Source organism: Euprymna scolopes, chromosome 37, assembly GCF_053919585.1.
Source record: "Euprymna scolopes isolate OS-2025 chromosome 37, ASM5391958v1, whole genome shotgun sequence".
Taxonomy (NCBI): Eukaryota; Metazoa; Mollusca; class Cephalopoda; order Sepiida; family Sepiolidae; genus Euprymna; species Euprymna scolopes.
In genome coordinates this window covers 64,718,989-64,737,457 of record NC_136518.1, presented here as the reverse complement: position 1 = coordinate 64,737,457, position 18,469 = coordinate 64,718,989, and the positions used below count along the sequence as shown (strand labels likewise).

The 18,469-nt window shown below is 34.5% G+C and overlaps 1 protein-coding gene across 1 annotated transcript in view; it reads left to right on the top strand.

The window, feature by feature from the left end:
• Positions 1 to 18,469, top strand: part of LOC145261210 (uncharacterized) — a 79,941-nt gene that overhangs the window by 49,445 nt on the left and 12,027 nt on the right. Inside the window, exons 4-6 of the mRNA XM_080119554.1 lie at positions 4,296 to 4,400; positions 10,378 to 10,614; positions 14,546 to 14,729. Of these exons, the coding sequence (XP_079975680.1) occupies positions 4,296 to 4,400; positions 10,378 to 10,614; positions 14,546 to 14,729 (526 nt within the window). The remainder of the gene's footprint in view (positions 1 to 4,295; positions 4,401 to 10,377; positions 10,615 to 14,545; positions 14,730 to 18,469) is intronic.

Genomic DNA, 18,469 nt, shown 5'->3' with positions numbered 1-18,469 from the left:
AAGGCGTTTAACTTCTGAGTCAATGAACTTGCTATCACTTGAGCTATAACGTCTAGACTTGGTGGCAACCGGTTTGCAGTTCTTATTTATATTAGCAAAAAGTTCAGGCAGTTCCACCGAAGCCACAGCGAGTCCACAAATCTTAATAGGAATTGAACTCCCACCGTACTTGAAGATAACGCTTTCATGTTTACTTTGAAAATCCAGTACGAGAATCACAACACAACAAAGGTTATTTAAAACTGATAGTTTCTGGTTGGGATAACAAGCACCTACCACTTTGGATGAGCGGTCAGACGATGCCATCGAAACTCTCAAGTCTGAATCTGTTATTTTTAAATTCAGATCCTCAGCTACTTTGGTATGAATAAAGCTGTCAGAGCTACCACTGTCCATTAGTGCTCTTAATGGCCGACCCAAAATGTGGATTTCTATGGTGGATCTCTGTAGGGACGATGGAACTGCCGAACTCGAACTTATAGAGGCTACAGTTGGATAATGGACCGAAGCAGAAGTTGATTGAGTAGTATTATTTGATTTGCAGCATTTTGCAAAATGCCCGATCCATTTACATCGATAACAAACACTCGATTTCGCAGCACATCGTGATTTTGGGTGTTTATAATTTCCACAGTTCCAACATTTAATTTCTGATTTAGCAGCATTTAGGTTTAATTAAAATCCAAGTCCGATGTCTCTTCCTTCCCGAGGGCTGCAGTGGTTGGTTCCCGGTATCGTGCTGGTGAATACGATTCCATATTCCTCGTTGCATTGTCCAGCGCTCAGGCCTGGTCACACATATTGTCCAGGTCGAGCGTTTTATTTTCCAACCAATGCTGGCAAATGGTATGGGACTGAATTCAAGCAATAAAGGCATCCCGAATCGATCCATTAGCGTATATCGCCGCGCTGACGTCCCTAAAATTGCAGTCCTTGCTAAGGACTCTTAATGCCCGAAGATACTCGTCCAGACTTTCTCCCAGTTGCTGACGCCTCGTGGCGAGTAGATGCCATGCGTATATCTTGTTTTTTGGTTTCATAAAGAGTTCCTCCAGTTTGAGACAGGCGTCTTCATAATTTCCGCAATCGCTGACATATTCGAAAATATCCAGTGAAATAAAATTTATCAGGACCAACAACTTGTTGAGATTTTCCTGGGGTAGTGCTGCTAAAAAATATTTGAACGTAGCAAGCCAGTGCTTAAACTCTCGCTCGGCATTAGATGAATTAGGGTTTACGTCCAATTGAGAAGGCCTCAGGGCACGATCCATTTTTAAAATCTTTTAATTTTTTTTATTTTTACCCTTTTGTGCTAATAAAATTGTTGTAAGTAAAACAAATACTGTATACCTTCTAAAGAAGGTTTTTATTAGCACAAAAGAACGATACGTCGGGTCCGACATCAACACTATAAAGTAACATGGCGGACACTACTGGAATAGTATACAGAGCTAGCGCTTCATCAGGGAGAGTGCTATTGGGAAGTTTCGTATCCATACGAAACACAATACAACAGCTGCCCTACCGGGGAATGCCAAAGAGGCTGCTCAAGCATTTTTGTATGCCAAAGTGCTCTGTCTCAGTGCTGCTAACTTTTCAATTCCCCGACCCCACCTTTCGGCTTTGTGTCACACCTTCCTGTGATGGGAGGCAGGTAAATACTAATTTTTTTTTTACTGGTAGGTATATGTGATAACGATCAACTCCTATTTGAGAAGTACTGCACTTCCTCTCTGCCCCACAAAACATTTTTAGCAAGAGCTCGTCTGGTTACCAAAACTGCCAAGTTCTCCTCTTTTTTCCTCTGTGTACATAAAACCTAATGAAACTGCCATAAACTTTCCAAGAACTTCTTACGTGTGAAACATGTTACCATGGGACTGCTTTCCTACAGACTACAACAAGGTCGTTTTCAAGTCCAATGTTCTGCTGTTATGCTTCCCGGTTGAATACATGGTAACCTTCAACTTCAGTGTAAACAAGTTCTTGTTAAGCCGTCCCCATAAATAATCAAATTTTACCCAAATTTACACCATTAGTGCTTACTACACTACCACCTTGCATTCATTAACCTTTATCCTCGAGTGACCTTCTGGCCTTGATAAGTAGTGACTCCCAAGTAAAAAAAGAGAAAAATACAGAGAAAGAAAGAGGGAGGCTATACAAACAATTCGCTTTTTAGCGTTCGTTCGAATCACATCTCGATGTAAAACTCCAATACTGTTTTAGAGCAATTGACTTTATTAATGACTTCTTCCAGAAGAAAGAAAGAAAGAAAGAAAGAAAGAAAGAAAGAAAGAAAAAGTAAATAAGAGGAAAGAGTAATCTGAACGAACAAAGGAAGAAAAGAAGCAGCGTATGTCAGTTCCTATGCTCGTTCGTTTCCTACATCTATCTATATATTAATATCTATATATTAATATCTATATATTAATATATACATATTAATATCTATATATTAATATCTATATATTAATATCTATATATTAATATCTATATATTAATATCTATATGTTAATATCTACATATTAATATCTATATGTTAATATCTACATATTAATATCTATATATTGATATCTATATATTAATATCTATATATTAATATCTATATATTAATATCTATATATTAATATATAGATATTAATATCTATATATTAATATCTATATATTAATATCTATATATTAATATCTATATATTAATATCTATATATTAATATCTATATATTAATATCTATATGTTAATATCTACATGTTAATATCTATATATTGATATTTATATATTGATATCTACATATTAATATATATATATTAATATCTATATATTAATATTTATATATTAATATCTATATGTTAATATCTACATGCTAATATCTATATATTAATATTTATATATTAATATTTATATATTAATATTTATATATTAATATCTACATGTTAATATCTACATATTAATATCTACATATTAATATCTGCATATTAATATCTACATATTAATATCTATATATTAATATCTATATATTAATATCTGCATATTAATATCTGCATATTAATATCTGCATATTAATATCTGCATATTAATATCTATATATTAATATCTATATATTAATATCTATATATTAATATCTATATATTAATATATTAATATCTATATATATATATATATTAATATCTATCTATATATATATATTTTAATATCTATCTATATATATATATTAATATCTATATATATATATTAATATCTATATATATATATATATATTAATATCTATATATATATATATATTAATATCTATATATATATATATATATATATATATATATATATATACATATTAATATCTATATATTAACAGGAAAGCATATGCGTTATTTATTTGGTGTGTCACGCTTACAGCCGAGTGACTGTCATTTAATTATTATAGACTTCTATTTCTTGCAATAAAAATTTTTACCAAGAATTCTTCATAAGTTTTGGTTTCAGTTTCGATTATAGCTGATGGCACTCAAGTCATTTTTTTTTTTTTAGAAATAATTTATCAAGAATTCTTCATAAGTTTTGGTTTCGGTTTCGATTATAGCTGGTGGCACTCCAGTTATCTATTTTTTCATAAATAAATTTCCCAAGAATTCTGCACCGGTTTTGGTTTCGGTTTCTATTATAGATGAAGGAACTCAAGTTATATATATTATATATATATATATATTATATATATTATATATATATCATATATATATATATTATATATATTATATATATATCATATATATATATTATATATATTATATATTATATATATTATATATTGTATATATTATATATATATTATATATATATATTATATATATTATATATATAGTATATATATATTGTTTTTTAAATCACAGCTTTATAATATATAAAAATCGATAGAAAATTAACTCTATTATAATATATACGAAATCTGCAAGAATTAAAATATCATATTTAGCGTACTTTATGACCGAGCTATGCACGAGCGTCCCTACTAGCTTAGATAAATAGTTTTGCAGTTTTTACGAAAGAGCCGCGATAATATCAGAGCGCTTCCATTAACGCTGAGCATCTACAGAATGCCAGCATCGATATATTACATATGAAAGAGTCTGCTGTGGAATCCCCACAGGCCCGCTAGTTAATATTTAATTTATTACCTGAAAATAATCAAAATGGTTTTCACAAAACAAAACAAAAAACACGACTATAAAAAAAAAAAATGGAGTGGGGCACGTGTCGTCTATGCCCACGTTGTGTTAATTTGTTATCTCACTTATTTCAGACATCTTGCCGGACACTAGTTCAGGAGAGGAGTCACTAAATAGGCATCTCCGAGAAATATCTCACTCGTCCACACAGCAAAGGAGTACAATGTCGGCAACGCAAGGTGAGCAATCGTTATTCATTTATCATTCTACGTGATTACTCGATCTGGTGTCAACCTTGAAACGTAAATTATTAACTGGAATGAGAGGTGGGTGTTGTGTAGTGCAGGGTTTCCCAAACATCAGGACACCATGGAGCCCCTGAACGGGGCAAAGGTTTTCACGGAGCATTAACAAGATAATTTCTAAAATAAATATGAAAAACATTAATTTCAAATTTTAACACCAACTAATAATGTTTACAACAATTTTTTGTTTTTGTTTTTGATTAATCAAAATTTGTTGCATTTTTTTGTTATTTTTTATTTTATTTTTCATGAACCATCCTGAAACTCCTTACACCTGTGGTTATGTATCATATCTACTTCCAGTAAAAAAAAAAAAATGAATAATTAAGGTATTTATTTGCTTCCCCACGAAAGCAAATTAGGCACAATTTTTTAATGTGGGGGGAAACCAGCTCCCCTAAAAGTCGGGTAAAAAGGGGGCACTCTGGTTGTAACCAAAAATAATAATTGTCCCAGCATAGAGGGTTTCCTCTCCATTGATTGGTACAAATTATCTTAAGCGCTGCATCTGCAGAACAGATGGTATTTATTTGCTCCCCCACCGAGCAAATTAGGCACAAGGCCGATTTTTAATGTGAGGAGTGAAGGGAGGGGGAAGGGGAAAAGGGGACCAGCTCCCGAGAGGTGGGAAATGGGAGCTGGTTAAAGGTCAGGCATGTGGGGTTGCCCCCACATCTGGTCTTTGCTAGTCATAGCTAGTCATAGCTTGCAGTATCTGTCGGAACAGATGGTATTTATTTGCTCCCCCACCGAGCAAATTAGGCACAAGGCCGATTTTTAATGTGAGGAGTGAAGGGAGGGGGAAGGGAAAAAGGGGACCAGCTCCCGAGAGGTGGGAAATGGGAGCTGGTTAAAGGTCACGCATGTGGGGTTGCCCCCACATCTGGTCTTTGCTAGTCATAGCTAGTCATAGCTTGCAGCATCTGCCGGAACAGATGGTATTTATTTGCTCCCCCACCGAGCAAATTAGGCACAAGGCCGATTTTTAATGTGAGGAGTGAAGGGAGGGGGAAGGGAAAAAGGGGACCAGCTCCCGAGAGGTGGGAAATGGGAGCTGGTTAAAGGTCAGGCATGTGGGGTTGCCCCCACATCTGGTCTTTGCTAGTCATAGCTAGTCATAGCTAGCAGTATCTGTCGGAACAGATGGTATTTATTTGCTCCCCCACCGAGCAAATTAGGCACAAGGCCGATTTTTAATGTGAGGAGTGAAGGGAGGGGGAAGGGAAAAAGGGGACCAGCTCCCGAGAGGTGGGAAATGGGAGCTGGTTAAAGGTCAGGCATGTGGGGTTGCCCCCACATCTGGTCTTTGCTAGTCATAGCTAGTCATAGCTAGCAGTATCTGTCGGAACAGATGGTATTTATTTGCTCCCCCACCGAGCAAATTAGGCACAAGGCCGATTTTTAATGTGAGGAGTGAAGGGAGGGGGAAGGGGAAAAGGGGACCAGCTCCCGAGAGGTGGGAAATGGGAGCTGGTTAAAGGTCAGGCATGTGGGGTTGCCCCCACATCTGGTCTTTGCTAGTCATAGCTAGTCATAGCTTGCAGTATCTGTCGGAACAGATGGTATTTATTTGCTCCCCCACCGAGCAAATTAGGCACAAGGCCGATTTTTAATGTGAGGAGTGAAGGGAGGGGGAAGGGAAAAAGGGGACCAGCTCCCGAGAGGTGGGAAATGGGAGCTGGTTAAAGGTCAGGCATGTGGGGTTGCCCCCACATCTGGTCTTTGCTAGTCATAGCTAGTCATAGCTTGCAGTATCTGTCGGAACAGATGGTATTTATTTGCTCCCCCACCGAGCAAATTAGGCACAAGGCCGATTTTTAATGTGAGGAGTGAAGGGAGGGGGAAGGGGAAAAGGGGACCAGCTCCGGAGAGGTGGGAAATGGGAGCTGGTTAAAGGTCAGGCATGTGGGGTTGCCCCCACATCTGGTCTTTGCTAGTCATAGCTAGTCATAGCTTGCAGCATCTGCCGGAACAGATGGTATTTATTTGCTCCCCCACCGAGCAAATTAGGCACAAGGCCGATTTTTAATGTGAGGAGTGAAGGGAGGGGGAAGGGAAAAAGTGGACCAGCTCCCGAGAGGTGGGAAATGGGAGCTGGTTAATGGTCAGGCATGTGGGGTTGCCCCCACATCTGGTCTTTGCTAGTCATAGCTAGTCATAGCTTGCAGTATCTGTCGGAACAGATGGTATTTATTTGCTCCCCCACCGAGCAAATTAGGCACAAGGCCGATTTTTAATGTGAGGAGTGAAGGGAGGGGGAAGGGAAAAAGGGGACCAGCTCCCGAGAGGTGGGAAATGGGAGCTGGTTAAAGGTCAGGCATGTGGGGTTGCCCCCACATCTGGTCTTTGCTAGTCATAGCTAGTCATAGCTTGCAGTATCTGTCGGAACAGATGGTATTTATTTGCTCCCCCACCGAGCAAATTAGGCACAAGGCCGATTTTTAATGTGAGGAGTGAAGGGAGGGGGAAGGGAAAAAGTGGACCAGCTCCCGAGAGGTGGGAAATGGGAGCTGGTTAATGGTCAGGCATGTGGGGTTGCCCCCACATCTGGTCTTTGCTAGTCATAGCTTGCAGCATCTGCCGGAACAGATGGTATTTATTTGCTCCCCCACTGAGCAAATTAGGCACAAGGCCGTTTTTAATGTGAGGTAAAAACCAGCTCCCCTAAAAGTAGGCAAAAAGGGGGCACTCTGGTTACCAAAAATAATAATTGTCCCAGTATAGAGGGTTTCCCCTCCATTGACTGGTACAAATTATCTTAAGTGCAGCATCTGCCGGAACAGATGGTGTTTATTTGCTCCCCCACTGAGCAAATTAGGCACAAGGCCGTTTTTAATGTGAGGTAAAAACCAGCTCCCCTAAAAGGGGTCACTCTGGTTACCAAAAATAATAATTGTCCCAGTATAGAGGGTTTCCCCTCCATTGACTGGTACAAATTATCTTAAGTGCAGCATCTGCCGGAACAGATACTACACTTTGATCATGGCCCGAAGGCCAAGTATTGTAGCGAAGCGCTGCATCTGCAGAACAGATACTACACTTTGATCCCGGCCTCACTCACTCTCAGCCTCACTCACAGAGCACCAGAACTCTTTGGGAAATACTGGTCTAGTGGTTAATGACACGGATTGACGACATGGGTGCTTCAAGTTCGAATCCAGTTTGTTCCGTAAAAATCACTTTCACTTAGAATGTTGGCAAGCTTTACGTGGTCCCTCTCGTAACCCCCGATGTTTTTCTAGGAATCATTCTAACTATAAAAATATCGGAGAAACCAATGTCAACAATAGAATCTTCAAATTCAAACGAGATGATGAAGATGACTGACTAGAATTGTAATCGCCTAGGTCAGAAGTGTGTGAGAAATCAGATAATAAAAGGGTTTCACAAATTAAAATGCACGTGGACATACTCAAAGGAAACCAAGACATATACGAGCAAATAACATAGGCCAAACAAGAGCAGCGCGTCGATAAAGGTCCGTTAGCAATTTGCGTTTGAAAATCGTCTTATAATGTGATAATAATTAAGTGATAGCCTTATAACATAATTGACTCTTTCTTCACCCATCTCACTTATTCTCTCTCTCTCTCTCTCTCTCTCTCTCTCTCTCTCTCGCTCTCTCTCGCTCTCCCTTTGTGTCTATTACGCTGTTTTTATCATAAGATAAAGGTTCATTAGTAATTTACGTTTGAAAATGGTCTTATAATGTGATAATAATTAATGATAACCTTATAACATAATCGACTCTCTCTCTCTCTCTCTCTCTCTCTCTCTCTCTCTCTCTCTCTCTCGTGTAGGCTGTTTTTTTTATTACGATAAAGATCCATCATAATAAATTAGTAGTAATTTGCGTTTGAAAACGGCCCGTATAATGTGATAATAATTAGGTAATAGCCTTATAACAAATTTGACTCTCTCTCTCTCTCTCTGTCTGTCTGTCTCTTTCTTTCTCTCTGTCTGTCTGTCTGTCTGACTGACTCTCTCCCTCTCCCTCTGTCTCTCCCTCTCTCGACTCTAATCTTTCTCGTAGAATAATAATTAAATGTTATTGCTGTTTTTATTATAAAATCGGTACTTCCACAGATTTCTCTGATTTTTATTTTTTAAGGGATCTATTCGGGACAGGTGGAAACGATCATGAAATTTTACCTGGAAATGGACATAAATTTGCGTAAAAAATGTTTAAAAAAACGTTGTTTTCATTTATTTAAAATTTCAGTTTATTTTGAAAACTGTTTTAAGAAATAACACATTTTTCACTAGTGATCATTTTAAATTATTTATAAATTTTTATCTAGTAAGTGTTTGTTGTTTTAATTTATTTCCAAATTTGAATTTATTACAAAAACTGTTTTAAGTGTTCGTTAAAAAAATTCATTGGATTCAGTAATGTTCGTTAAAAATTATTTGATTCAATAAATGTTCAGGAAATTAAAAAAATGTTCGTTAAAAAATACATTTAATTCAATAAATGTTTAGGGAATTAAAAAGTGTTCGTTAACAAATTATTTTAATTCAATAAATGTTCAGGAAATTAAAAAGTGTTTGTTAAAAATACATTTAATTCAATACATGTTCAGATAATTACAAAGTGTTCGTTAAAAAATTCATTTAATTCAAGAAATGTTCAGGTAATTTCAAAGTGTTCGTTAAAAATTCATTTGATTCAATAAATGCTTAGGTAATTGAAAAGTGTTCGTTAAAAAAATTCATTTGATTCAATAAATGTTCAGGTAATTAAAAAGTGTTCGTAAAAAATTCATTTGCTTCAATAAATGTTCAGGAAATTAAAAAGTGTTTGTTAAAAAAATACATTTAATTCAATAAATGTTCAGATAATTACAAAGTGTTCGTTGAAAAAATTCATTTAATTCAATAAATGTTTAGGGAATTAAAACGTGTTCGTTAACAAATTATTTTAATTCAATAAATGTTCAGGTAATTAAAAAGTGTTTGATAAAAAAATACATTTAATTCAATACATGTTCAGATAATTACAAAGTGTTCATTAAAAAATTCATTTAATTCAATAAATGTTCAGGTAATTTCAACGTGTTCGTTAAAAATTCATTTGATTCCATAAATGCTTAGGTAATTAAAAAGTGTTCGTTAAAAAGAATTCATTTGATTCAATAAATGTTCAGGAAATTAAAAAGTGTTCGTTAAAAAAAATTCATTTGCTTCAATAAATGTTCAGGAAATTAAAAAGTGTTCGTTAAAAAATTCATTTGATTCAATAAATGTTCAGGTGCTTAAAAAGTGTTCGTTAAAAAGAATTCATTTGATTCAATAAATGTTCAAGTAATTAAAAATTGTTCGTTAAAATAACTAATTAAATTCAATAAATGTTCAGGAAATTAAAAAGTTTCGTTAAAAATAATTCATTTAATTCAATAAATGTTCAGGAAATTAAAAATTGTTCGTTAAAAAGAATTAATTAAATTCAATAAATGTTCAGGAAATTAAAAAGTGTTCGTTAAAAATTCATTTATTCAGGAAATTAAAAAGTGTTCGTAAAAAAATTCATTTGATTCAATAAACGTTCAGGTAATTAAAAAGTTTCGTTAAAAAATTCATTTGATTCAATAAATGTTCAAATAATTAAAAAATGTTCGGTAAAAAAAATTCATTAAATTCAATAAACGTTCAGGAAATTAAAATGTGTTCGTTAAAAAATTCATTTGATTCAATAAATGTTCAAGTAATTACAAAGTGTTCGTTAAAAAGAATTCATTAAATTAAATAAACGTTCAGGAAATTAAAAAGTGTTCGTTAAAAAAATTCATTTTATTCAATAAATATTCAGGTAATTAAAACCTGTTCGTTAAAAAGTCGATTTAATTCAATAAATGTTCAGGTAATTAAAACAGACATGTAGAACTGACAATACATATTAACTCTTTTCCAGGCAGCAGTTCAATTAGAAGCGGGAAATCACTTCCCATCTTGAATCCCCGTCCAAGAGATTTTGAACGTGGCTTCACATCATGGGGATTTCTGACAGATCCGCACTCCAATATTCGGAAACTGCCCAAAGACGCTAAAGTGTATATGCTCACTCTAGCGAGAACATACAGTGTTAAAAATATGCGGGAGCTCATGCGGAATCGTTACATGGAGTTACTCCTCAATGAAGGGAGCAAAGGTAAGTAGAAACATGGAATTACTCTTTAATGAAATTCGTGTGTGTGTATATTATATATACATGTGCGTGCGTGTGTGTGTGTGTGTATTGTTTTCACAAAATCAAGACAACAAAGGTTGTATTGATAGCAACAAGTAGTGTATTTTCATTGTTCGTTACAAATGTTTCGCGACCATTCGGATAATTTCAAACGTTATATCGTTTGAAAATATTCACAAGAACGGTCTCTCTTCAGACCTTGACAAAAAAAAAACACTCTTTTAATGAACAATCTGGAATCTATTTCTCTTCTAAGGAAAACTATGCGATAAAAGATTTACCTACATTTCTTCTTTCGGAGGTTTTTATGTTTTATGTTATATATATATATAAGGAGGTATATTTAGAAAAACTGGGGAAAATAGCGAAAAAGTGCTCAATACGTTAAAAGAGCTGAATATGTTTTTATTATTTCAACTTCGGGTTTTTCGGGTGTTTTTTTTTTTTTTTTGCTTAAATCAACAGAACAATAATATTATCCTGCTGATTTCTTCAGATAATTCAAGCCAAAATAAAGGATTCTTAAGAATTAGAAATGAGTATTAAAAACCAGGATTTGAAGTGCTGGATAGAGAGGAGAGGGTGAAGAGTAAGAGGGAAGAAAAGGAAAGGGAACGAGAGAAAAAGGGGTGGGGGGGAATAAGGACTGGAGAAAAAGTTAAAGTTAAAATGAATTAAAAAGAAAAGAAGAGGTTGCTTGTTAAGAGAGAAAGAAAAGAAAAGGGAAATATTACGGGGTTAGGGTTAGGGTTAGGGTTAGGAAGCTGAAAGAGAAAAATAAGGTTCTAAAATTTCAAGTGTTTAGACCAAAAATTGTCGGAGGAGTTTGGTAGAGTTCTCAAAGATCAAATCGTTGAACTTTGACCCCTTAACAGCCACATTTCTGGCCGAAAACGGATTACAAAGATTTTCCCAAATCTCAGTACCCTGTATATGAAATTTCGAGTCTGTGGACTGAAAATTGACAGAGTTATTGCATTCGAAAATGTACACAGACGAGACAGACACACAGATACGTTCACTTTTATAGATTAAACTAAAAGATATACGTATAGATAAATATATAGGGAAACAATTCTGTGTTTACTGCACACTTTTTACGCAAATATTATGCAAGTATAAATCATGTAGAATATCTGCATGAATATAATTACACGTAATAGTTAACTAAAGATGATCATCCCATAAGAAAACCGAAAAAACTAATAGGGAATTAATTAAAATGAATGTTTACAAGAATATGCAAATTAGCTAGATCTTTTGCTAGTGAATGCATTTCCACAACCCATATATAAGAACGTTGTATTTTCTTTTTAAATAAATAGAAAAGAGGGTTTTTAATATGAATATCAATACACACAAAAGAAAAACAAATTCATAGGTGTATAGATAGATAGATAGATATATACATATAATGAGTTTACATCACAGATATATATATATATATATATATATATATATATATATATATATCTGTGATGTCAACTCATTATGTTATGTCCTGCACAACCCCTGTCCTCAAAAGTGCTTGAGTAGGGACCAACGCTTTTCACATCTCTGCTTGAAGTCTCGCCAGGAAGATTTATGTCTCTCTGAAAGTTACATGATCTTGCTGACAGCCATTTTAATGAAGTCACCTCTGAATACTAGGTGTCGTTGTCGTCATCATCATTATCAGAATGAATTCCTTGCCCGAACCAATACGACTCTTCCTCTCCAGAGTTTTCTGTCTTCCATCAGCTGCCTCAGATCTTCAGGTTCACAGTTGACGTCGTGTGCTATTTGCTGGATGTACGTGGATCTAGGTCGTCCTTTGTTTGCGCATCCGTGTCATGGAGTCCATAGCTTAAATCACCCATTAATTCATGCTTGCTCCTCAGATAGTGACCGGCAAATCGTAGGCATCTCTCCCTGATAGTATTAGTTATGGCAGATTGGTTGCCATAAAATTGTTGCCTCATGAGATGTTTGCAAAGATATATTTAACATTGTTCGCAGTATATACGTGTATGTACCGTCTAGTTTTCTTTCCAATCTTTTGGTGAGTGTCCAGGCTGTAGCACTGTAAACAAGGACAGACTCTACCAGTGGGTTGAAGAACTACCTTTACAGTTTGTCAGTTAACCTTAAAGTCCATACTGTATGCAGCCCATCCAATGTGGACCATGTTTTTGAGATGCAAATTTCGATATCTCTCTCTGTTGCTGCCCAGATACATAAACTCAGCAACTTCTTTCAGTGTTGTTCCAACCAGAGCCCTGATTTCTCCTTCCACATTGAAAGTTATAAACTTTGTCTTATCTGCATTAATGTGGAGACCAATGTCATTAGCGGACTTTTCTAGCTAACGTAAGAGTGTTTGCACATCAGCAGTATTCTTCGCGAACAAAGCAATATCGTCTGCGTAATCTGCATCAGTCTGTTTCTGGATTCATTTTAAAAAAAAAACAAAAAAAAAACAAGGTGTCACTGGAACCTTAATCCGACACTACTTTACTGAAGTCACCTCTGATTACTAGGTGTCTCTCAAACCTTTCTACACAAAATACATATTAAAATATTCCTTTGTTTTACGAATGTGATTGATGATGCACCTGTCAGTCAAGTTAAGGCTGCCATTTTACAACGATGTGTGACTATTCACCAAATATCTCAAAATGTTAAGATTAGTACAGGGTCGGTAGAAATTATCATTCATGACAATTTGCATATGCATAAGGTGTGTACTGGATAGATTTCCAGGTTTCCAGATGTGAGAACACGTCAAGTGCTCAAGGATAAATTTAGAGATGTGACAGGAAGATGAGTCAAAGTTTTTCAAAAGAATGATTGCACAGGATGAAACCTGGACCTTTCACTATGATCCAGAGACCAAGGCCCAGTCAATTCAGTTGAAGCACTTGGATTCACCACTTCCAAAGAAAACAACGGTTCAGCCCTCCATTCGCAAGGTTATACTCAGTCTTCTGGAATCAGGACGGAGTAGTGATGACAAATTTCTTGTCTTCAAGTTCAATGTAAACAAGTTCTTGATGAACCGTCCACCTAAGTAATCCAATTTACAAAATTTTCACTACTTATGATCACTATGCTATAATCCCATTGACTAATGTATACCCAATTAACCCTTATCCTCGAGTGGCCTCCGGGCCTTGATAAGTGGTGACTCCTTTGTAAAAAGAAAAAATGAGTATTCAATTACAGGAGCATATTATACTTCATTTTTGAGGAAATTAAGAGACACTATAAAAATCGAAGGGAAAATCAGCAAAGTTATCCAGTTGTTTGATCTAGTTAAAATTTTTGAATGTGCAATGATTTATATCTCTATGGGTTATCTGGCAACATTAACAAAGTTATCCTCTTGCTCCGGTCCATAATGCGCATGTGCCAGATCAAAAGCACGGGCATATGACTATGAAATCTTCCCCCATCACCCCAGTCTCCTAACCTTGCGCCTTCTGACTTTCATTTCTTCTCAGTTATGTAGTCGTTTTTGAAAGAAAAATGTTTCCCAGATAACGCAGACTTGATTACGAAAGTGAACCTGAATAGAGTCAACCTGGAGTGGTTTACAAAAACAATCTCCAGAGATGCATTAAACGATGGTAAAAATGCATATTACTTGGTGGCTCGCACGTAGAGGAAGACTAATAACTGCGCTGATTTTCCTTGTTTAACTGCAATGAAAAGTGGATCAGGGACATTACTTATTGATCACCCCTCGTACGGTAACTATTTTCTTCTTTTACAGTTTTGCTTTCAGTGTTTTGACTTCATGATCTCTTTTCGTCTTTGCATCAACTTTTTCCTGTTATTGGAAAATGCTGCAGGAAAAGGCCAAGTTGGGTCAGGTTCTGGATAAGTACCAAAAATGTTTCTATTTCAACAGGACTACATGCGCCGGAAACAATCCGAAGTTATGCAGGTTCGATCAGTGCTGCCTTGTATAAGGATCCAGCACGAAGACTGAGACAAGCTCTACAAGCAGGCGGCTCCCAACCATCTCAACCATTGGCGCAGACTTCTGGGGAAGAACTTGATCAATCGACTTACCCAAGTCCTCATTATCAAAGGTATATTTTGAAATTCTTCTTATCATGACCAGAAATTTTTGAATTAAGATAATTTCCAGTGAGTAGATATTAGTGATGGGACGACTCCAATATTTTTCCGATTCTGATACAATTACCGATTCTGATTCCGATTCTTTGAAATTTCTTAATATAGAGTTGTTGTTTTTTTTTTTGTTTTTTGTTTTTTGAAGGAGGTGGAGAAAGTCACTGCAAAAAATCATGGAAACGTAGAAATACACTTATGGGTCTATAGGTTTCAGTTTTACTGTCAGTTTAAAATCCATAAATATTTATCATTTCATTATTAATACAAGCCATGGAAAATTAAATTTTAACTTAAAACAAGTAAAAACAATAAAAAAAATCATTTTTGGCATCGGAAAATATGCGCAAATTTTTCCGATATCGATTCCAATACCCTAAAAAATTCCAATTTTTAAATTTCCTGTTCTGATTAATCGTTATAGCACTAATAATAACCTATATATTAATACGATAGCGTGTGTGCTATTTTCTGTGTCACGCTTACATCCGGGTCATTTAATTGTTATGTACTTCCATTTCTTGTCATAAATAATTTTACCAAGAATTCTTCATAAGTTTTGGTTTTGGTTTCAATTATAACTGATGGCACCCCAGTAATCTATTTTATTTTTATAAATAATTTTATCAAGAAGTTTTGGTTTCGATTATTGCTGAAGGAACTCAATAGAACATTAACTCTATAATAATCTATACAAAATCAGCAAGAATTAAAATATATTTAAACATACTTTACGACCAGGCTTTGCCGGGTGTTCATGCTAGCTTAGATAAATACTTTTGCAGTTTTAACAAAAAAGCTACAATAATATCAGAGAGTCTCCATTTACGCTGAACATTTACAGAATGCCAACATCAATATATTACATATGAATTAGTCCCCTGTGGAATTTCCACAGGTCCTGCTAGTTTCTATTATTTAGATTATTCAAACGACTGGTCTTATCTTAGATTTAGGTAACGCTTTGGTTGATGTAACCTCTGAACTTCTGCATGTGTATCTTGTTGAGCTGAGGAATCTTTCTTTCTTTCGATCAAAATGTTGTGAAAATCACTCTCAAGATGAGAATATAATCCAAATAATACAAGGCAGGGAATTTTGAGGCCACCCTGCAAGTAAAAATATGACCCAGTGAGTGTGAAGCCCATTCAGTATCACATTGCCTGCTGATGAGACGATCATCAAAGTGTCCTTGCATATTATTGAACAGCAATAAAAAGAAAGACTGTCAAACATTTATGTTTTAATCTTGGCAAACAAGCCATGGATATACTGAAGTTTATTTGGACCAAATATGGTTTGATTGCAGAAAGGATTCGGGTCATGAAGTGCATAAGTTCAGTCATCATAACAATGCAATTTGCAATCTCTTCTGATCCATTCGGGCGAAATAAAAAATAGGAAGCATCATTTTTGGAACACTCTTCGTGTGTATATATATATATATATATATATATATATATATATATAAAATGACAAAAAGCTATATTCCAAAATTCATGATGTTGACCATTTTATAATTCTTGACAGATACTGCCAAGAATTGTATAAGTTAACTGAATTAAAGGAATAAATTATAAGATGGTCAACATCATGAATTTTGGAACATAGTTTTTTTGACATTTATTCTCTATATTGCTCTGTAATTACATTGAGCTTCTTAAATAATCATTGGTATACATTATAAGAAAATATATTTCTACAGAAATATATATATATATATACATATATATATATATATATATATTTATATATATATATATATATATATATATACTAGCAGAAGTACCCGTCGTTGACCGGTTTCAAAAAAATCCTACAGAAACTGGACTGTGATTGATGAAAGTATGATAGGTTATGAAAAGGAGGGGGTTGTAAAGAGATAGGTATTGATACTCAAAAATTTTACGCTAAGCCAAATATGATGAAAGTAAAGATAATTTTCGCAAAAATATATTTTTTATATCAACTTTGTTTCCATTCGTAGCCAAGAGTGACTTACAAAGAGAAAATGTTATATATATAATAATATAAATATACGAAATAAATGTTACCATAGTCAAAAAAAGTTACTTTTATGGTAGAAAAGTTCTTTGGTTTGTATTTTTAAGTAGTTTATAAAAACAATTTTTTTTTTAAATTCACGAACCGGTTTAAAAAAAAAAATCAAAATGGCAGCGACTTTGAAATGGAGAGCCCCGTTTTCAATTTTAAGGAGGGGCATCTGAGCATTGTGTGTTAACAATTTAAGAGAGTTCCATCAACGTAAGGAATATTTATAAACATATTTTAATGTTTTCCGTTATTTTGTGCTTGAGGAATATTCGATTATGGCATGTGTAGTTTATATAAAAATTCATTTAAGTATTTATCGCCTCAAATTTCGTTTTAATTTCGGCTCGCTGAAATTATTTCAAGTAAAGAGCATTAAAAACTATTTCAAAACAAAAAAAAAACATTGTGGACCCTCAACCCCTTTTAAAAAACCTTGTTAAACTTTGTGACATATTTACATTCTATGGAGGTCAGGCACGAACGAACACCCAATAATTTTATTATACCATATTTCTTCAAACTGAAACATAATTATCAAAGTATGCTTACGCAAATAGATATGAAAAGTCTTTGTTAAAGTTTGTGTCATATATCCATGGAGTACAGGCGCGAACGTAGACCCCACAATTTTATCATACCATCCCTATTTAAGTTGAAATATACTTATCAAAGTATTCTTATGTACATCTATATCAAAAAACCTTGTAAACGTTTTTTTTTTTTTCATTTTTTATTTCCATACTTTGTGGACCAGGCGCGAACGCAGACCCCACAATTTTTATGAACCACCGTTCTGCCAGATCAAACATACCCTATCCTGATCCTCGATACATCTTCTATCATTATATGTAATCAGTTTTTTAAAATAGTCAACCATATAGGAGCCTATTCGTGACCAGACACACACACACACACAGACGTTCAGCATTATATTATAGATATATATATAGATATATATATATTCTATTTCTGTAGAAATATATTTTCTTATAATGTAAACCAATCCTCATTTAAGAAGCTCAATGTAATTACAGAGCAATATATATATATATATATAAATGAAAGTGTCAGTCTGTCTGTCTCCGTGTGCCTGTCTGTCTGTGTACATTTCCCTATGCAATAACTCTGTCAATTTTCAGTCTACAAACTCGAAATTTGATATACAGGGTATTGAGATTTGGGAAAATCTTTGTAATCCATTTTCGGCCAGAAATTTGGCTGTTAAGGGGTCAAAGTTCAATTATTTGATCTTTGAGAACTCCCAATTTTGGGTATAAACAATTGAAATTTTAGATATAGATTCCTTGGACATGGATCTAACTTAATAACTTGATTTGAGCCCAAAACAATAAATGTTAAGGGGTTATAATAGGGGTCAAAGTTAAAACAAATTTAACCTCTGCGGTCTACCAAATTACTCAGACAATTTCTGGTCTAAACATTTGAAATTTTACATAAAGGGTATTCAGAGATAGGACAAGCTTTTTCATCGGTTTGGGTCGAAAATTTGAGCTACCAATATATAAATGTATGTATGTATGTATGTATGTTTGCATGTCTGCCTAAAACTTTCGACAGAGGCAACGAATTTTCACAAGATCAGTATCGTTTTGAAGCTCGACCCTTCAGACGACAAATACCG